This window comes from Vigna unguiculata, chromosome 8, assembly GCF_004118075.2.
Source record: "Vigna unguiculata cultivar IT97K-499-35 chromosome 8, ASM411807v1, whole genome shotgun sequence".
Classification (NCBI taxonomy): domain Eukaryota; kingdom Viridiplantae; phylum Streptophyta; class Magnoliopsida; order Fabales; family Fabaceae; genus Vigna; species Vigna unguiculata.
This window is the reverse complement of record NC_040286.1, coordinates 34,386,933-34,406,206: the sequence shown is the minus strand read 5'-3', so window position 1 is coordinate 34,406,206 and position 19,274 is coordinate 34,386,933. Positions and strand designations below refer to the sequence as shown.

General features: G+C 32.1%; 2 protein-coding genes, 1 long non-coding RNA gene and 2 other non-coding genes across 5 annotated transcripts; 1 reads left to right on the top strand and 4 right to left on the bottom strand.

Moving 5' to 3' along the window:
- The first annotated feature begins 2,902 nt into the window (after nt 1-2,902).
- LOC114194033 (subtilisin-like protease Glyma18g48580) lies at nt 2,903-7,210 on the top strand. Its single transcript, XM_028084067.1, has 11 exons — nt 2,903-3,147; nt 3,291-3,400; nt 3,661-3,758; nt 3,873-4,037; nt 4,288-4,411; nt 4,623-5,166; nt 5,278-5,372; nt 5,470-5,745; nt 5,862-5,976; nt 6,051-6,264; nt 6,543-7,210. The coding sequence occupies exons 1-11, from the start codon at nt 3,064-3,066 to the stop codon at nt 7,076-7,078; spliced, it is 2,361 nt and encodes a 786-aa protein (XP_027939868.1). The 5' UTR covers nt 2,903-3,063; the 3' UTR covers nt 7,079-7,210.
- Nucleotides 7,211-9,027: 1,817 nt separating this feature from the next.
- On the bottom strand, nt 9,028-11,211 carry LOC114193989. The gene is made up of 2 exons (XR_003606329.1): nt 9,960-11,211; nt 9,028-9,829 (listed from the first exon to the last, which is right to left on the bottom strand). It is a non-coding gene; the product is annotated as an uncharacterized LOC114193989 (long non-coding RNA).
- LOC114195734 lies at nt 9,880-10,005 on the bottom strand. Its single transcript, XR_003606567.1, has one exon. It is a non-coding gene; the product is annotated as a small nucleolar RNA snoR86 (small nucleolar RNA).
- Nucleotides 10,206-10,331, bottom strand: LOC114195733. The gene has a single exon (XR_003606566.1). It is a non-coding gene; the product is annotated as a small nucleolar RNA snoR86 (small nucleolar RNA).
- A 738-nt stretch (nt 11,212-11,949) lies between the features above and the next one.
- Nucleotides 11,950-15,288, bottom strand: LOC114194762 (MDIS1-interacting receptor like kinase 2-like). The gene is made up of 2 exons (XM_028085160.1): nt 12,529-15,288; nt 11,950-12,434 (listed from the first exon to the last, which is right to left on the bottom strand). Exons 1-2 carry the CDS (start codon nt 15,242-15,244, stop codon nt 12,073-12,075), a joined length of 3,078 nt encoding a protein of 1,025 aa, XP_027940961.1. The 5' UTR covers nt 15,245-15,288; the 3' UTR covers nt 11,950-12,072.
- Nucleotides 15,289-19,274: the final 3,986 nt, after the last annotated feature.

Sequence of the window (19,274 nt, the reverse complement as noted above, 5' to 3'; positions counted from 1 at the left end):
GTAAGTCCAAAGTTCCTGAATCTAAGGGGAAAAACTATACATTAAATTGTAAATTTTTTATCAGAAAATGTAGAATAAGAAAATATTTTATTTCAATGTGGAGAAAATAGATGGATTTTTTTTTACTTAAACTTAAAAAATAAAAGGTTAAATATGTTATTGGTCCTTCAAATTTAAGTGAAATTTGTAATTAGTTTATCTTTAAAATTTTTGACCAATTTAGTCTTTCATTTTTAAAAATGCGTAATTTAGTCCTTTTAACCAAATTTTGTGAAGTTTATCTTACATTTCAAGCGCATTTCATGATAGTATTTGAATTATTTACATTGTTTGACACATTTTTATTTCAATGTTAACTCAAATATTGTCATAAAATACGTTTAAAATGTCAAATAAACTTAACAAAATTTGGTAAAAACAACTAAATTCACGCATTTATAAAGATGAATGATTAAATTGGTATAAAATTTAGAAGAGTAACTAATTCCAAAATTTATTGAAACTTGAGAGACAAAAAAATATATTTAATAAAAAAAAACATCATATTTATATTTTAATTTCTTTCCTTTACTAACAGTATGGTACTGTTTGGTAGTGGGCCACCTCTACTTGTAGCCCAAACATGATACCCCAAGGACAATGCCGAATTATAGACATAAAAAATGTTACTTTTTAGTGAGTTCAGATAGTATACTACTTTAGATGTGTTAAAAATCTGGTTTGAGTGAATATTATTATAGACAATTTCGATTTTAAATTTTTTTTCATAATCGATAACCAAATCTGACTCTGATTGACGATGAAATATATTTTATTTTGTAATTAAATTTAAAAATACTAATGGTGTATAATTACCATTAAATAATATAATTTGGTAAACACTATTTCAACTTTTGAAATATTCATAATTTTTTTTCATTTTACTATCACTATTTTATTTATATTTATCTTCATTTCTTATTTATTTTTCTTTAATCGAAGACCTTCAATTATCATTTCTTTTTATTTTTCTCTCGTTTCTCCCGATACATTGTATAGATGGTGATTCTAATCAATGCAACATTATGTGAATATAAAAAGAAAACTTCTTTATCATCTAAAATTAACTTATACCTAACCTAAGTTTAAAATATACGATAAATATATATTTTTATGTTTTTTCTTATAAATGGTTATTCAGAAATTTTTGCACTCAATCCTCAATAATCATGGGGAATCTAACCGACAGGGTTGGCATAAATAGCCATTTAGAAATAATATTGGATGAAAATAAAAATAAAAGTAAGTATTTTTTTATTTTTTTATTCATTTCAATACAAATACCTTTAACGTTTATGTTATTTTTTATTGACACAATCGATTTTCTTATCTTTTTAACATCTTTTATAGTCGCAAAGTATTTCCGTAACTAATTATAGGATTGTATTTTAATATTTATTTTCGTTTTACATTTAATAATGAAAAGTAAATAATAAATAAAATAATGTTTTTTTCTCATTTTCTCAACCATATAACTTATTTTATCAACTTATTACCTCAATTTTTTTATATCTTCCATTTTTTTCCATTCTCTCAGTTTCTTTCCCGAGTTAAACTCTACCAAACAAATCATAGAGAAAAATGTGGTCAAGTGTGGTTACAATCGTTTATTAAGAAATTAACGGCTGTAAATTACAGTATAATTAACTATAATTTCAATGATTAGTTTTTAATCAATATAATAATAATAATAATAATTGTTATTATTATCCTCTTCTCGCTAAAGACACTTTTTATCCCATGTTGTTCAATGTTTTAGAAAACAAGTAAAAATTGCCCAATCTCAATTTCTATTTTATAATATCAATATAAAATACGAAACTTTTTTTTATTTATATCTTTAACCATTTGTTATCCATGAGAGAGATTGTAGTAAATACGTGCGTTAATAATTACTATTAAAAAGATATATATAATTAAATTCTTTTCACAATTTTTTAAATATAAATATATGTTATCACTATATTTGTTAGAATTATAATAAAAGTAATTTCTGAATATCTTTTATTTTAGATAACTTATATTTCTTAAGATTAAAAGAAAAAGGAAAGTAGTATTCCCGCAAAGATTTCCCGTAAAGAACACAAAATTATTATTATTTTACTTACAGTTTCTATTTTCATTTACTTATTTTTATCTAAACTATTTTAAAATTTAAAAACACTCCTGGAATTTGTAACCAAATATATTTTTGAATATACACAGAAATAGCATTCCTAAGTATACTATTTTTAAAATACGATTACAAGAATCTAAGACTACTTTCGTTTTACATTTTTTGTATCACCAAAACTTTTTCTCCTTATAATGATGGTTAAGATCACAATCTATAAATTTGGAACAATAGCCAGGGTACATAAAACTAAAACATACGTTGCAATGTAAATAAGTATTGAGATAAAAATACCAAACTGGGAAAAGAATATATGTACTTTTGCCAAAATTTAGCCCTTCTTTTATTCTGTTAAAACTCAGAATACAATTTCAATACTATAATTACAGATAATTAGCAAAACTATTGAGATATTTGATTTTCTTTATACAAATATTGTTTAGCTTGAGTTGTGGTGAATTCTCGGATATCAGAACAATGTACTTTGCTTTTACTTTTCGTACTTACGAGTAATGAGGTTTTGCCTCAGTCTTTACGAAAATACCTATCTTTCCCTGACATGATTGAAGGATCATTAATTTAGCCTGATAATATACAACAAATACTTGGCCAGAATTCACAAAGTATTTATTTGAACTGAAACAATTTTACGATTTTATTCAATCATCCTATAATTTTACCATGATCATGGATGGTATTTGAATTAAATATTTTAAGGAGTACATTTGCAACACAGGGGGAATCTTTCGGTGTGTTGATGTTTTTGAATCCTTAAACTTTGTCTCTAAATAAGACATCATGCATAATTGTTTTCGAAATGCCATAAAGATTCATGATTACCTCTGAAAAGATTTATATAAGGGAGCCAGTTGAAGATATTATTTTCCATCTTCAAACTAAACCAGTTGAAGATGGCATCTTCCATCTTCAAACTTTTCCTGTCATCAATCATTCTCTGTACCATGTTGCAGCCATACACCGAAGCTCTCAGAAAGGCAAGCATGTTATGTTACTCTTCAACTCCTTATCTGACCACACAGTAGCCATTGTTTCACAATCACAATTTCACATTTTGCTGCTAGATATATACATACAATGCTTCACAATTGTTTTGCTTTATTTTGATTCTTTGTAGCAGACCTATATTGTATACTTGGGAGAACACTCTCATGGTCAAACTCCTTCCCTTCGTGATCTTGAGTCAGCCACAAATTCTCACCATCATTTACTGGTTCCAGTCTTGGGAAGGTATATGCAGAATCTTCTACCATTGGTTCATTCAAGTCCTATGCATTAAAAAAAAAAAAAAACTTTGTTGAAGAATAACTCACTTTGAGTACTTTCATATCTCTTGAGCAAGATTAGTTTGAATAAACATCTAAAACATGATCTGAAGACCACTTGATGATCAGAGTGCATATAAAAAAGAATCTAAGAACTTCTGTTTATCTGTGATATTATTAGCTAGTTTATTACCTGAATAGTTTTTCTTCTTTTTTTTTTCGCAGCCATGAGAAAGCAAAGGAAGTAGTGATATACTCGTACAATAAGCACATCAATGGCTTTGCTGCACTGCTTGAAGAGGAAGAGGCATCAGAGATTGCAAGTGAGAAAAATGATTTGTATTTTTGTAGCCATATTCTGTAGATCTTTTAGGTATAATTGGAGTTATAACACCATTTTGAAGACACAAGTACTATGTTTGGATGTATTGGTGCAGAAAATCCAAGTGTAATTTCTGTATTCTTGAGCAAAGAGTATAAATTGCACACTACCAGATCATGGGACTTTCTTGGCATGGAAAAATATGGAGGAATTCCTGGAGAATCCGCTTGGTGGAAAGGAAAATTCGGAGAAGATACAGTCATTGCTAATCTGGATTCAGGTAAATCCTACCCTACACTTTAGTTGATCATAACACAAGAGACTTTAGATATGAAATATTACCTTAGAAACTTCATGGGAATTGTTTGTCAAGTTAGCTAAAAATATTGTTGTTGGCGAGATAAATAGATGGAAGGAGCAAAATATATACCGGAACTAATCCAAACATTAAACTGAAACAATCAAACTCAAACTAAAATAGTAACATAGTACAGGAAACTGTATTTTAGCCTAACATTTTTGTTGAACAGGCGTTTGGCCCGAACATCCAAGTTTCAGCGACAACGGATTTGGTCCTCTGCCATCAACGTGGCGTGGGAACGGGGTCTGTCAGATTGACCATGTTTCTCCTCCAAACAAGACATTCTGTAACAGGTCATTTTCTCTCCTATAATTCCACTAAACACAACCCTTTCATAGTTTATATGAAATTTTCAAATGTCAACGTACAAGTTAGTGTAATCAATCAGGTGTTGCATTTTTGTGTATGTTTTCATCAGAATGAAATAGTTTCAGTAGAAGTTTTGATTACCATCTTTGAAAAAAGTACTCATTAATTACAGAACTATGTTACATGATGAACCAGGAAGTTGATAGGAGCAAGAATCTTCAGCAGTAGTTACGAGGCACATTATGGGAAACTTGATCCTTCAAAACACACGGCACGTGACTTTGTTGGGCACGGCACCCATACCATGTCAATTGCTGCTGGTAACTTTGCTCCTGGTGCAACTGTCTTTGGCAATGGCAATGGCACTGCAAAGGGTGGATCCCCAAAGGCTCGTATCGCTGCATACAAAGTGTGTTGGTCTGCAAATGATGCTGGTGGCTGCCATGAAGCAGATATTCTACAAGCCTTTGATCATGCCATAAATGATGGTGTTGATGTCATCTCTGCCTCCCTCGGTGGCTCTAATCCTTATATTGAATCCTTCTTCACAGATGCGGTTTCCATAGGGGCATTCCATGCAGTTGCTAGAAACATAGTTGTAGTTTGTTCCGCCGGGAATGATGGACCAGCACCTAGAACTGTCATAAATGTTGCACCCTGGACCTTCACAGTTGCTGCTAGTACAATCGACAGGGATTTTCTCACCAACATTTCTCTCGGTAGAAATCACCACCTTAAGGTAAATTTACATGTTTCTGTTATTATTAACTGGAAGAGATATGATTAAAGGAAAAACCATGCTGCATATATAATCTGGTTTAATTGGATTGCATGTATGTATGAACATCAGGGAGCGAGTCTTAATAGAGGCTTACCATCACGGAAATATTATCCATTGGTTCATGCTGCCAATGCTAGACTTCCTAATTCCACAACTGATGACGCGTAAGCTCGAATTCACCAAAACTTGCTTCTGATATTTACTTTATTCTGATTAGATTACTGTTACTTCTTGTTCCTTATGAGTGTGATACTGCTGTAGTCGACTATGCAAACCGGGAACACTTGATACTACCAAAATAAAGGGAAACATATTGATCTGCATTCGACGTGATAAAACATCATCGGTAGCTCAGAGTTACGAGGCTTCTAATGCTGGCGCAGTGGGAGTGTTTGTGGTCAATGACGACAAAAGTGGCAACACACTTCTAGCAGAGCCTTATAGTATACCAGGTGCAAATTTTTATGCCTCTGAGGATGAGGATATAGATGAAAGGGAATGGTGGGGAAAAGGAGGTTCCGACAAGAACAATAGCAGGTAATCAATCATATCTACAATCATCTTAATTGGCATGTTAAAGTCATTTTAAATTATTTGACATGAACAATCTAAACTCATACTAAGTATTGTTTCATTCATATATTACACTGCAGGAAACTTCTTGCTTACATGACTGTGGCAAGAACACATTTAGGAATAAAACCTGCTCCAGTTATGGCTGGATTCTCATCCCGGGGTCCCAGTGCAGTGCAGCCATTGATACTGAAGGTCTATAACTTTTCTCATCATCATGATTTATCTGTTTCATTCCCTCAAGTTGTTAACTCAGTTCTCTGTTTCAGCCTGACGTGACTGCCCCTGGTGTGAACATATTGGCGGCTTATTCACTAGCCACAAGTCCATCAAATCTACCATCAGATAAACGCCGTATTCCTTTCAATATGCAACAGGGAACTTCTATGGCATGCCCTCATGTTGCTGGTGTCGCAGGTCTTCTCAAAACACTTCATCCTGATTGGAGCCCAGCAGCTATTAAATCAGCCATTATGACTACTGGTAAGTTTGCAAAAATATTTCTTTCCATTCTTGTTCTTCTGTTGACATCATTCAAACACAATACACTTCTTAGATGTGTGATTCTGTTATAAAGAGAATGAGATTAGATGGATGAAACTTCTTGTAAATGACAACAAACTTTAATACTATGTTGTGATTGAGGATCTATAAGTAAACCTAAAATCAATATGCAAAATAAAGATCTTGTTATAGATGATGAAAAAGAAAACTAAACTTTTGAAGAGCTTTTCTTGATAGAAATTGTTCTCTTTCTGCAGCTACCACACTAGATAACAACAACCTACCGATTCGAGACGCATTTGATCAGATAGCAAGTCCGTTTGAATATGGCTCTGGACATATTCAGCCTAACCTTGCAATGGACCCTGGACTTGTTTATGATATTGGAACAAGGGATTACTTGGACTTCATATGCGCTCATGATCACAGCCAAAATTTTCTCAGATACTTTAGCCGCATCTCGTACAATTGCCCAGAGTCCTACAACATTGAAAATCTCAACTATCCTTCTATCACAGTAGCAAACCGAGGGATGAACCCTATAAATGTTACTCGGACAGTTACCAATGTGGGGACTCCAACTAGCACATATGTTGTTAAAGCTAACATAACTGAAGGATTTAAGGTTCTTGTTGAACCAAGTTCGTTGACTTTTAAGACTGTTGGAGAAAAGAAGACATTTTGGATTATTCTTCAGGCAATGAGTTGGCCCACTAACGGTTTCCCAGTATTTGGGAACTTGTCTTGGACAGATGGAAATCACACAGTAACCAGTCCTATTGTAGTCCTTTAACCTCAGAAATTACTCTCAGGAACAATATCATTTACCATCTGAGTATTTTTATTGTGTTTGTGTTTGATGTTATTAGGATGCAAGTCTAATGTGTTTTTTCATTATTGGAATGTTGTATCGAACTTCGTTTTATTGGAGCTTTGCTTGTATTAGGCACCCTCAAATTGTGCATGGAGCTCATATGCTGGGTTTATTCTAACTACTAGGATTTGAGAAGTTTTCATGTGAATTTGTTGCAATTGTGAAATATTTTGCTCTGATAATATATTATAAATTTTCTTTTTTAATTTTGTCTTATCAGAGTATTAAACCAAATTTTATTCTACATTTACTCTGATAATGCATTCTGTTGTAGAACATTGCAATTAAACCTTCTTTTTTATTAAATCTAATGGATAATGGTATTTTGATCAATTTTTAATCAACCACTTCAATCACCCTTTAATTATCTATTTTAATTTATTTTAGTAATGTGATATCTAAAAGTTATTAGAATGGTGAGTCAAAAATAAAAATCAAAATATCATTATCCAAATTTAATAAATTTTACAGCACAATATAGCATACTCTCACCATATCTATGATGGTTTATGTTGTTCCTTTCAGCGTTCCTATAGTGTTAAAGGATAGGGTGTGTCATGTAGAGCTGTCAAAATGGGTAATCCGGTCTGACCCGGCTCAACCCACCATGGGTTGATGATTTAGTGAGCCAACCCAACCCGGCTTACTTTTTACCGAGCCAAAAAAATTCGAACCCGGCTCGACCCACCATGGGGTTGGCAGGTTAAACAGGTTGGCTCACAAGTTCACTTAATTAAAAAAAATATTAATTTTTTTTTTCAGTCAAAACTAAATTGTAATTATAATTAAAGTTTAAATAAACTTTTATATAATCCAAATACAAACCAAAATAAAAAAAAATACAAATTATTTATGTGTTGGATAAAAAACAACTTAACATGATCCAAATCTAAAGTCCAACTTAATAAAAAATAAATAAAAACACTTGTGTGACCCTTTTATCTGCGGTCACGGGTTAGTGAGTCGGGTCAAAAATCAACCCCCCGTGATGAGTCGAATTGACTCACAGATTCCAACCCATTTTCACAGGTCTAGTGTCATGTAATATCCTTTCTTCCTCACATAAAATCTGAAACATAATACTTTTATCTGTTTGTTACTTTATTTTGAATTGTTTTAATGGTTCAAACACATATACTTGTTTCCTCCAAGGTATTCAGTTTGAAGGGTTCACATCTGCCTATATTTGCAAATACTTCTTTTGGAACAATATAACTAACAGTTAATATGAATATACAGTTATTTTAGAAGTATAAAGGTATGGCAGGCACATGGGACATGTCCCTGGAAAAAAAAAAAAAAAACATGATTATGTGAATTGCATTATCTTTACATTTTCCTTTTTTGAAAAGATGATATACAGAGTGAAAGCAAAAAGTATATCAGTAGTCTTTCTTTCACACATTGACCTTGACCTTTATTTACAAGGGTTGTTACATCAGATAAGTTTATTTACAAGAGCTATTATATCAGAAGAGGATGAGGCCATGGAAACCTCAAATTTTCAAAATGCTCGGGCGGAGGCTTTTATGGAAAACAAAAGGACTATCATACTACATCTTTTTTTTATAAAATTTGACAATTTATTTTTCAACGGAAATTAAACCTTTTTTTTTCAAAAGTATATCGCACATTTTTTTCATTCATTAACTACTACCACATGTGTATTATAAAAAATTTGTCAACATAAAACCACTTTAAAACATAATTTTCCAAAACAAAAATATCACAATTTCAATAAGAAAATTATTTTTTAACCGACGTGGTAACACCTGAGATAAAAGAAAGGTTTGATAATGACTTGAAAATGAAAATGTTCTGTGTAACTTGAAAGAAAACTTCATCAAATTTGTAAAAAAAAAATGTCATGTATAAAAGTCCAAAGTCCATTTCCATAATGCAAATCCACAAGTGAAACTCACCAAAGGGGCTCCACTCCTACGGAACAAACCTTAAAAGGGCTCCACCAATTAGATACCTTCCTCCCTTGACCCTACCTACCATTTCTAGCTTAGCCAAGACAAGAAGCAACTTAAATTTGGCCAGTTCCTTCCTCCCTCAAATGTTTATAGACTACATCCACATATTAGGCCCACTTTCCACGATCATGCACTTCTCTTTGCAGCAAGTTCTTTTTTAAATAATTGCAGTATGTTATCTTTTTCTTTACGCAATACCACATATCAGAATGGAATTGCAATCATGACCAAGAGAGAATTTTAAAACCTTACTTCCCTACAATCAGAGCATACAAGGCAGAGTGACTAGGGATAACACTAAACCAGTTATTTGTAATGAATTTGGCTAATACTTTAACCCACCCAGTAAAAGTACTAATTATGTTTCTTACAGGCCAAGTTGATGCAACAAAGGGTTTGAGCTAATACTGTTATTCTGGAGCAGCACAATTTGCGATGTTTCTTCATTATGCTTGAATAAAGGTTTGTATCTGGTACATGGTTGTATATTTCAATGGTCCATTATTCTGGGGATTTTTTGATACTCTTGTCTAATCCAGGTTGATACAAACAAATCGAACATGAGTGGGTAAACTTTAGAGTAAATTATAAAAAGGAAAAGTTGAGTATACAGATTAAGAGCTTCGATCATTCATCAAATCACATTCATTCAAAGACCTCAACTTTGATCTATTCACAAAATAAAAAAACCCTGCAAAAAATCAGTGAAAGCAATCAATAAAAAAAAAGAAAAATCTAGAAAATATAGCGACTTGTTCGAGGCCATAATCAAAACAAAGTGAATCTGATAGGCACGGAGAATCGCAATTGTTTTTGCCAACCTTCAATGCAAGTTTCGTCACTTTTACATAATACACGCACTTGCTCTGCAAATTGGCTTTCTCTTAAACAAAAACTTCGAAAACATAGAATGAGATGCACTGAAACACTTGCTGACGAAAACAATTAGAACTGAACACAATACGCCTTACCCAATTTCAGTGAAAGCAACGTTTTCAAAACAAAATAAAAAACCCTGCAAAAAATTCAGTGAAAGCAATCGATAAAAAGAAAAGAAAAATATAGACAATGTAGCGACTTGTTCGAGGCCATAATCAAAACAAAGTGAATCTGATAGGCACGGAGAATCGCAATTGTTCTCGCCAACCTTCAATGCAAGTTTCGTCATTTTAACATAATACACGCACTTGCTCTGCAAATTGGCTTTCTTTTGAAAAAATACTTCCAAAACATAGAATGAGAAGCACTCAAGCACTTGCGGACGGAACTAATAAGATTTAACTATTAGGACGATACGCATATGAGCATTAACCTAAATATTAGAACCAGGATACATTACGTTTGATTTAAAAGAAAACCCTAACCTCTGCTTTGAAAAAAAAAATTGAGATCAGATTCAGAACAAAAAGAATAAAGCCTCAGATAATGTGAAAATGTGCATCACACACCGTACAAAGAGTATGGTTTTAAGACGGCACTTGCTACAAGCAAAAATCATCATTGGCTTCGATGAATCACAATTCATACATAAAATAGAAACCGAAAAGGCAAAAGCTATGATAAGTTTTCAACGATCTGCAATGGCAGAAATTATTTGGGAAAACAGAAATTAACAAGGAATGAAATGCAGAAAATGAAAGACAAAGCAAACGGCACCGTAATGAAACGGCTTCCTTTGGTGGCATTGCAGCGCCACATATGAGAAGAAGGAAGACACTGTTTATATAGTCAGCCAAAGTAAACCCTATCACTATGTTTTTTACGGTGAACCCTATATTACAATAATATAAAATATCTGATTTAAGTAGTTTATAGAAATAAAAAATAATTAAAAATTACTTAAAATATCGAACAAGTTTGAATAATTCATACATACGTGAAAATAGTTTTAAACCTATTTGTTTTTTCTTTTGTTGAACAAGTCCTCATAGCCCAGTAAATATTTCCTTTAATCTAGGATTTGCAGCAACAAAGGTTTATGGCATAATGTAGAATTTGTATGGAAATGTAAATGTTGGATCTCTAACCTTGAAACCTTTAAACGATGGGAATTTTTCTAATAAAAAAATTATATAATTACTTACCTAAAGTTAAGATATTATTATATAAATAAGTTATTAACACATCACTAGAATAAATACCAAGATGTAACTTTCTAATAATTTGAGGTTCATCACAACATAACTCAACTCTTTCTTATACTTAGTTTTATTTTTTTTTTCTTTTCTCTAGTCATGTAAATTTTATAAAACCATCACTAAATATTAAATTTAAATACTAAAAAAATCACGTATTTTTTTCATAGCCAAATTCATTAATTTTAAAAAATATATATATAAGTTATAAACAAAAAATCAAGTATTTCTTTCTTTACTTACAAATTCATTTTTGTTTTTTTTTTTGGTTAAATATGTTTTGGTCCCTCAACTTTAAGTGAAAATTGGAATTAGTCTTTCTTCGAAACTTTGACTCAATTTAGTCTCTCAACTTCAAAATTGCGTGAATTTAATTTTTTTGACCAGATTTTATTAAGTTTATTTGACTTTTCAAATGCGTTTCAGGATAATTTTTTAGCTAATATTGAAGCAAAAATGTGTCAAACAGTGTAAACATCTCAGATACTATCATGAAATGCATTGAAATGTTAAATAAATTTAACAAAATTTGCTTGAAATGACTAAATTTACTCAATTGTGAAGTTGGAAGAATAAATTGGGTCAAAATTTCGAGGAGGAACTAATTTCAATTTTCACTTAAAATTGAGCGACCAAAAACATATTTAATTTTTTTTATAAAAACCAAAAACATCACTTCCCCCTTAAAATCACATTTTTTATTTGATGAAACAAACATAACGATTGCAGAAACTACATCAAACACGCTTACAGAAAACATGAATGTAAGAAAACCTTACAACGCAGCAGAAAAGAAGGTTCAATCATTGACAAGTTGAGCAAGTGTGAGGATGGAGAGTGAATTGAGTGAAGATGATTTTGGCATCAGAAAATCGTTATAGACTTGTTCCATGCTTGGACGAAAACGAGGAGTTTCACTTAAGCAAGCAAATGTTATTTTGGCAATCAAAATCACCTCCTCAGCAACTGGATTCTCTGGAAGGGGTAATCTTTGGTCCAACATATCCTTCAACAGCAAATTATACACTGATGCTGTTTCAGAGGACGGAAAAAACGATGGAATGAGATCTCCTGGATGCTTTCCCATCATTATTTCAAAACAAAGCACTCCAAAACTGAACACATCACACTTTTCATTCACTTCCATGGTATAAGCAAGCTCTGTAATTCACCAAATATATGAAAATAATGTTATACAATAAGTAGCAGAAGAACTTATTAGTCATTCAAAGCTTAAGAACAAAAAGTGTCTAACCTGGTGCAGCATACCCATATGTGCCTGCAAAAGCGGTTAAATTGCGAGAATCAGGATTCAAAATTTTAGCTGTTCCAAAGTCAGAAATGCGGGCTTCGTATTCAGAATCTATGAGAACATTCTTGCTTGATATGTCTCGATGAATGATAGGAGGAAAGCAACCATGATGCATATGATACAAAGCATTTACGACACCTTTAACAACCTTTACCCTCATGTTCCAATCAAACGTTGTTGCACGTGCATCATCCATGAGTACTTTATCCAAACTACCACCCTCAAGGAACTCATAAACCAAAAAGGAGTAACGTGGATGTATACAATATCCATGTGACTTCACAATGTTACGATGCTTGATTTCTGCCAAGGCTCTAACCTCAGTCATAAAAGCTTTTAAATCCGGTGTTTCTTCATCGGGTGCAGCATTGATCTTTTTCACAGCAACAATCTGTCCTGTGGGTAATTTAGCCTTATAAACAGATGCAGACCCTCCTTCTCCAATGAGATATTTGTCATCAAAATTCTCTGTGGCTTCAATGATATTCTCATACACTAGTTTTCCATCATAACTCCATATGGCATAATTATCCTGAGTTTCTTCTTCTTTAGCATCCTTCTTTTTGCCTTCTGTTGCTGTTCTTCTTCTGTTGCAAATACACAACAAAACTCCAACCACGAGTACTACCAGAAGCAGAGCACCCAAAGTAAGGACTAATGCCAACATGGTGACATTTCTTTTCACTTTACCATTACGACTGTTGCAAGGCACCAAACCGGTGACATTTCCACACAAGCCTTTATTACCTTTCAATGCATCAAATGAAACATTGCGAAAGGCCCGAGTGTTAGGAACTGGACCCTCCAATTGGTTGTTAGATATGTCAATCTTTGTCAAGCCATCATTAAAATTAGATGGAATGGCTCCAGAGAGATGGTTGTGAGAGAGGTTTAGCGTTTTCAAATTCTGCATACTTGCAACTACAGATGGTATTTCTCCATTTAACAAATTGACACTAAGATCAAGGCTTTCAAGAGATTGCAAACGACCCAATTCCAAGGGAATGCTTTCTGTCAATCTGTTGCTGCTCAAGTTCAAGCGAATCAACTTGAATAACTCTCCCAACTGTTTTGGAATTGCTGCATCTAAACTATTCGATGAAAGCTCCAGAATGTTAAGGTTGGACAAAGCACCTATTTCTACAGGAATGGAGCCAGAAAGTTCATTGTTGCTTACCGATAGCTCCAGTAAAGATGTCAGCTTCCCGAGTTCTTTTGGAATTCTCCCGGTTAAATGGTTTGAAGACAAGTTAAGTTCTGCTAACTTTGGTGCCCGGCTGAGTTCTGGTGGGATACTACCGGTTAAGTTGTTGTTGGGCATTATAAGGCTTTCGAGAAGAGGACACTTTGCCCAATTTGGAGAAATGTCGCCGTAAAAGTTATTCCCACTCAGATCAATGTATTTCAAGAATGGATAAACACCAAAATCATCTGATATATTCCCACTCAAAAAGTTTCCCTCTAGTTTGAGTCTAGTAAGACTGGAGCAATTTTTCAGGCTTTTTGGAACTGGACCCGTGAAATGATTACCTTCAGCAGTGAGAGTCTTTAGTGACCCACCAAGGCAAACTTGTTGTGGCAGAGGGCCAGTGAAACTATTTTCAGCTAGTTGTAAGTTCATCAAATTGGTGAAGTTATTCATTCCTGGTGGTAATCTGCCTTCAAGTTTGTTTTTTGACAAAATGAAAAAGATGGGGTTTGTCAAATTTCCCAAGGTGGGAGGAACAACTCCGGAAAGATTGTTCCTGGAAAGTTCTAAGGCCATTAGATTGACCAAGTTTCCAAGGGAGGGAGGAATTGGTCCATAAAGCATGTTACCGGCCAGGGACAGATTAACCATCTTTGTCAAGTTTCCAATATTGGAAGGAATTTGTCCTGTAAGACTATTTTGATCGAGTTCAAGAACATGCAAATTGGTCATCTCTCCTATGAAGTGTGGAATGGGGCCAGAGAGACTATTTTGTTGGAGCCTGAGGAATTTTAAATTTGTCAAGTTTCTAATTGAAGGGTGGATTGTACCATTGATAGAGTTGAGTTGCAGATTAAGTTCAACCAGGTTGGCCATCCTTCCAATCGTTGGAGGAATGGTACCAGAAAGGTGATTTGATTGAAATAACAGACGCTCTAAGTTTTTCAATTCTGCAATCTCTTTAGGAAGAGGGCCAAAAATGCTATTGAATTTCAAGTTTAGAATCTTCAAGGTAGCTAACTTGGTCATGGAAATGGGGATTGGACCGCTAAAATTATTGTTATTCATTATCAACTCAGAAACTCTGGAGAAGTTAGCAATTTGGTGAGGAATGGTATCACTGAAACTGTTGTTACTAACATCCAGAGTTAGCAGATTGGGAAAAGATGAGAAGTTGAGAGTGTGAAGAGTACCTTTTAGGCCATGATTTGCTACATTTATAGAGGTGACAGAGTTGGATCTGTCACAAATGATTTCTTTCCACTTGCAGTGACTCACACCTTCACTCCATGAAGACAGAGAAGCTTGGCTTTGGTTTTCAAAGCTAGCTTTCCACTCAAGTAAAGCACCTGCTTCCCTCACTTGGTTTTCATCAATGGTGGCAGCAAAAGAAAAAGTGGTGAAAAGTAGGGAGAAGAAATGGAGGCCTAAGAATGAACAGAGAGATACTGAAAGCACAGTGAAGACCATGTTTGAGGTAGTTGGTGTTTAAGGTATGGTATACTACAAAAATGTTGGACATAGAGAGGGAGTTATATAGTAAAATAATATAGCAAAAAGCTTCTCGGGTTCAATGTGAATGTTCGTACATAAATGATTGACCCAAAACGCATTGCATTTACACTCTACTTTTTCTGAAAGTTAAAGTGGATGTGTTATGCTACAAATATAAACAATGTGAACTTTTTAATCTTTAACATATAATGGAATGACTAAATATTAAAAATAATTATAGTATTTTAATTAAAATTTATTTTTAAATTTTGATAAAAGGATATTGTAAGTTACACTGACATTAAATATATTTAATTTCTTTATGAATAAATATGAACATTTAGGAATAGAATATCTGAAGGTTTTGATATCTATATAGTAATTTTATCGAAATTAAAAGAAATTGTTTCTTGTAAATTTATTTTTTTTTTTTTTTTACTTTTGATACTTTCATATGTCTTCTTTTGCATATATCATTTCCAATCAAATGTTATTAATATATAGAAATTTTATAACAAATTTTACATAAAAAGAAAAAAATGTGTAAAAAATAAATAAATATATGATTTTGCAAACACCTCGAACCTTAACAATAAGAAAAAACGAAGTTTTACAACCCTAATTATCTTTATGAAACAAGATATAGTTAAGGTTTCATAACTTTTTTTTTTTCTTTCTTATCCCCTTTAGTTATATTCGGTTTGATATTGCAAAATCAAACCATAGTCACATATTATTCCACTTCCTCTTATTAATGATTATAAAGAGACTTATTCAAACACATCCATAAATTTAAATGATCCTGTATCAATGTTAAATATGTTCAAAACTCAAAGGAACATATGTCAATGTTATCATTCTTAGTGTATGAAAAGAAGACTCCAAACTCATATTCCTTTCTACCATTTCAAAAATGATAATGCCTCCATCATAAACTCAATTAGATTCGATTGAGGAAAACTTATAAAGTCACCAAATTTCTTTATTTATATTCATGATTATTTATTGTAAACATTCTACAATAATTGGTCTACAATATTATGACTGATTGATTTCTTTTCTTCCTAAATTACTTATAATTGTGCATTCATTATAGTGTAATTTATAAATCAGTTTATATGAGTGTGGTTACTATTTAATATAATGGATATCAACCATTATACGTGCTCATATCACAAGTAGTTGGGAAACGGTAATAATTTCACTATATCAAATATTTATTTGTGTTTTTGTCTTAGTTTATAAACTAATTTAAATTATTATCTTATGTGCAGAGACTCAGTACCACTACATAAATCCCCACTAAGTCGATCAAATATTTAAGGATAACTTGTGCAAAGTACATTATACAAATGTACAATAGTAATTAGTATATTGGTTTATGGTAGCATATGAGATTGTAATGAATATTACATTAATATGAATAGTATTTAAGTATTTTGTCACATTCTCTATTTGAATAGCATTTGACTTTTGTTTCTAGTTGGTTCTGGTTTTCTAGTTGAAATTTTGCAAGTTAAATGTGTTGGACATGAAAGAAACAAGACCAAAATTTAAAAAGAAAAGGACACCTTTATCTTCGGTTGTAACCAAAATCGAGTCATCAAGTTATTTCGATTTTTTTAATAGCTAATATGCCTCGGTTGGACCAAACCCGAGGCAGTAAATCTCGTTTTCTGCCTCAGTTAGACCAGACCCAAGACAGTAAATCTCACTTTCTACCTTAGTTAGACCAGACCCGAGGCAGAAAATACATTTAATTTTTTTTATTTATTTCTGATACCCAATTAGGCCTCGATTAGGTGGGAATTGAGGCAGTAACTCTTAAATATGCCACGGGTTCATAACCGAGAAATAAATAACTGCATTTTTATTTTGCCTGTATATGTTTTGGGTGCATACCCGAAGACAAAAGTTGAAAATAACCGTTGTCGCTTCTCTTCCCTGTACTGTATCAATTTATATAATCAAACATGTTATATTTTTTGGTGAACAGTGTTAGGATATCTATTTGTGATTTTATTTTTGTCAATCCTATGTTTTATATAATCTATATAAATCAGAAAATTTCATCATATTGGAGTGTAATCCTACGTTAAATGGGATGCTGGTTGGGTTTGAAAATTTATTTGAATGTGCTTATCATAACATCATAACTTGTGTTGGTTGCTAGTTTACGAAGTTGGTGATGGAGTGATTTATATAGAAAATCTACGGATATATAAAGGGATTGTAACAATATTGTGTTAGGAATACAAGTGTAAGTTTCAGTCCCACATTAATCAGAAATGAGAAAGTAGAGCACTATATAAGAATAAAGACCCATAAACTCATTGGAGTGATTTATATAGAAAATCTACGGATATATATTCTTTCTTTTGAAGTCTTATATTATGTTAAACTATTCTACTATCCATCTAATGATAAAAATATTATTTATAGAAAGCATGTTCCATATTTTATTGACATTCGTATATTTGATTTAAGAATATATATTCTTATTTGCTTTTTTGTTTGCTAAATTGTATGTGTAAAATTTAAATTAAAAGTAACAGAAACCAATTTATTTTTATTTAAATTTTTAAAAAATGTAAATAAAACAAATATAATGTGATACTTAATATATAAATAAGTATAAACAATGAAACCTCTGTACAATCAATTCTTTGCCTTGACTCAAAGTCGTGATAGGGTTGTTAGAGGATAACCATTACGTGTGTAATGTGTCCTCTTTGTGAAAATATCCTAAATTTCTAAAGACGAAAAAAGTGTTTCCATGTAAAAGTGCCTTTTCTTTCATCATTACCTTTTTAATATTTTATAATTTTTTCACTAATTTTTTTAAAATCAACTCAATATAATTAAATAGATAACAGTATTTTAAGATGTAATATAGTTGACAACACATCGTAAAATAATACAAATATTGTTAAGATAATATGAACATAATATGATGTGTTATAGCGGATGTGATATTATAAATTCTAGTGAGAGAGTATATTTTTCCTACATTGTTCCTTTTTTTGTAATGTTTTTTTTTTACAAAACTCTTCTTGTTGTTTCATCAATTAGTTCATTGAAGAATTATTAATGTTTCGATATATGTTATTAGTATTATGTCACTTAGGAGTCAAGGTCAAGTGCATTACTTTTATTTTCTTCCATTCTTTAAAATATTTTTGAAGGACAAAATTATGACAAAATTTCATGTTATTCCTAAATGGACAATATCTCAAAAGTACGGTGATCGTTTTTAATTATGTCTGTCAAACAGACTTGGATCGGAATCAAAACATTGATGTCGCCTGTAAAAACCGACAAATACCCTTATCCTTGACCGGAAAATTTGTTCCGGTACACCCCTCTACTCTCTAAGTTAATGGTGTAACCTTCAAAGGAAGAGTCACTAGAAATAAACTCCTTAAAGTGAAAAATGAAAAAAGAAAAAAATCATGATCACATATTGCTCGTACAAACGTAAAAAATGAAAACAAATTAGGAATGAGAGTTATAACTAAAAACTTAAAAAGAAATTGGAGTGCATAGAACTTGATTGGATAAGTTGAGATTTGAATGATTGTTCACTGCACGCGTGAGAGTTATAAACGACACATTGATAGGCTTTTGTTAATGGACAGAAAGACTTATTATTGAAAAATGATTACAAAGAAAATGACCATTCAGAAATTGAACAAGTGCAAGTGCCAAAAATCATTTAACTTTAAACCATCAAGAAAAATTAAGTTGGGTTCATCCCTCGTACTCCCCCTTATTTCTTCAATTTAGCATTTTTCAATTTTTATGTGTTTTTGTTTTGTTTCTTTAACAGTATTTGATTTTTGTTTTGTCTTTTGTGAGGTGGTGGAAAATAGTTTTGATTTCTTTTGTTAATATTCATAAGAGACAATGGTGGGAGAGATTTTTTGAGAAATTAGGTTCCTTGGATTTCATATATTATTTTTCCGATATTCTAATAAATATGGATTTGGGGTTATTCAATATTCAA